Raw genomic sequence first — 1,714 nt, forward strand, 5'->3', positions numbered from 1 at the left:
GGAGCTTCAAGACCTCCACTGAGTGGTCCTGGAGGAGCTTCAGGACCACTCAGTGGAGGTCCTGGAGGGGTAAAATTCTGCAATCAGTCGTAACTCTGCATACTTCATGAATTAAGTAGGAAAATGAAGAAGCTGCAGCCAGCAGCCACTTATTAGTACTAGTATTTTTATTATTATTATTATTAATGAATTGATTTTATTTTTTGTAAGCCAGGAAGCTCTTGTGTACATCTAGGTGTTTAGGTTCTTCTGAGGGTCTGTAATTATAGGTTTCTTTATGAGCACTCGTTGGATTAAACAAAGATCAATTCATATTGGTGGAAAGTTAAAAAGTGGTTGTTGTCCATCGATGTCTGATGATCGGTGTCGGCCACGGACAGATGTGTACTGACTGACCTCTGAACTTTGTTGTCATGGGGATCTGGGCAAGCGTTTAGCTCAACGTAGCTGGCTAAAAGCTCTAACTTCAAAATGTTTCTGTGTTAACTTGCACATTGTTGGACTGTGAGAAAACAGGAGCTTCCAGAGTAAACTACTCTTTAATATTAGTTACAATCACAGAATGATCCGACTGGTTCATATTTTAAACTGGAGACAAAATATAATGAAAATGTGTATTTCCTGGTTGCATGAAGTGAAGTCACGCTGTGAGTTCAGCAGTCTGACTTCCTGTAGTTCTGTTTGATGAAGATCCTGTCACTTTTGTTTCCTCACAGAGCTGAACTCTACACCCCTGAGGAACTCCTCGGCATGGTGCTCAATTATTCACGTGCACTGGCTCAAGACTTTGCAGGTCAGTGTGCTTAAAGGGATTCTGCATATATTGTGAAGTGTCAATATGTTACCTGCAGTAGATGGCTGTCTGAATGTGACTGAGCTACGACTAGTCATAAGTATCCTGAGTGGGAGTCCTTGTTGACCCTGAAGTTCTTGGTCTGCAGAACCAACAGAACGAGTCGCTTTGCAGATGAACTGAAGCAAAACATGCTGCTGAAACCAACAGCAAGTGCCTTTTTTATTTTATTCACTGACAGTTTGACGACATAGAACGTTATTGATCACGGACCAGGGTGTCCTTAAGGGCAATTGATCATTGACCTCTATATTAAAAGAAATAAACTGATGCACAAAGAAGTTTGGAGGAAAATGGGCCGCGAGCAGAATCTATTGAGAGGCCAGATGTTTTCTGAGCAGACAGCAGCTGCAGCGATGATGCTAAAACACCTCATGGATGTCTGTCTGATGGGAAGAGTTCAGTGTCGGAGGGAGAAACATAGTTTTCAATATTTAATTTATACTCAGCATTCATGAATTGGAGCAAGAGGTCTAACAAAGTTCAGTCAGGTTCTCTGGACGGATGCAAAGAAAAAAAAAATTATATAATTTATTTTCTTTTTTGCATCTGTCCAGAGGACCTGACTGAACTTGGCTGGATGTTTCCAGCTGTATTATTGAGCAGCAGGTCTGAGGGTCCTACCCCAGAGAATTTTGGATAAAGTAGATGCCATTTCCTGCATTCTGGTGTATTTTACAAAAGTTTATTACAGCAGATTAACACGAAACAAAAGATGTTAACTCATTATTGAAATGACTGCAAAACTGCAGCTCTGCAGGTAAACTGCTGCAGCTCTGCAGGCAAACTGCTGCAGCTCTGCAGGTAAACTGCTGCAGCTCTGCAGGTAAACCGCTGCAGCTCTGCAGGTAAACCGCTGCA

At 41.8% G+C, this 1,714-nt stretch overlaps 1 protein-coding gene across 1 annotated transcript in view; it reads left to right on the top strand.

The window, feature by feature from the left end:
* The window catches only part of LOC119420228 (hypoxia up-regulated protein 1), a gene marked incomplete at its 3' end in the record, with an annotated part of 18,530 nt that overhangs the window by 4,300 nt on the left and 12,516 nt on the right, over positions 1–1,714 (top strand). The window contains 1 exon segment of the mRNA XM_037687617.1: positions 717–793. Within this exon segment, the coding sequence (XP_037543545.1) occupies positions 717–793 (77 nt within the window).

This window comes from Nematolebias whitei, chromosome 14, assembly GCF_014905685.2.
Source record: "Nematolebias whitei isolate Nwh7 chromosome 14, NemWhi1, whole genome shotgun sequence".
Taxonomy (NCBI): domain Eukaryota; kingdom Metazoa; phylum Chordata; class Actinopteri; order Cyprinodontiformes; family Rivulidae; genus Nematolebias; species Nematolebias whitei.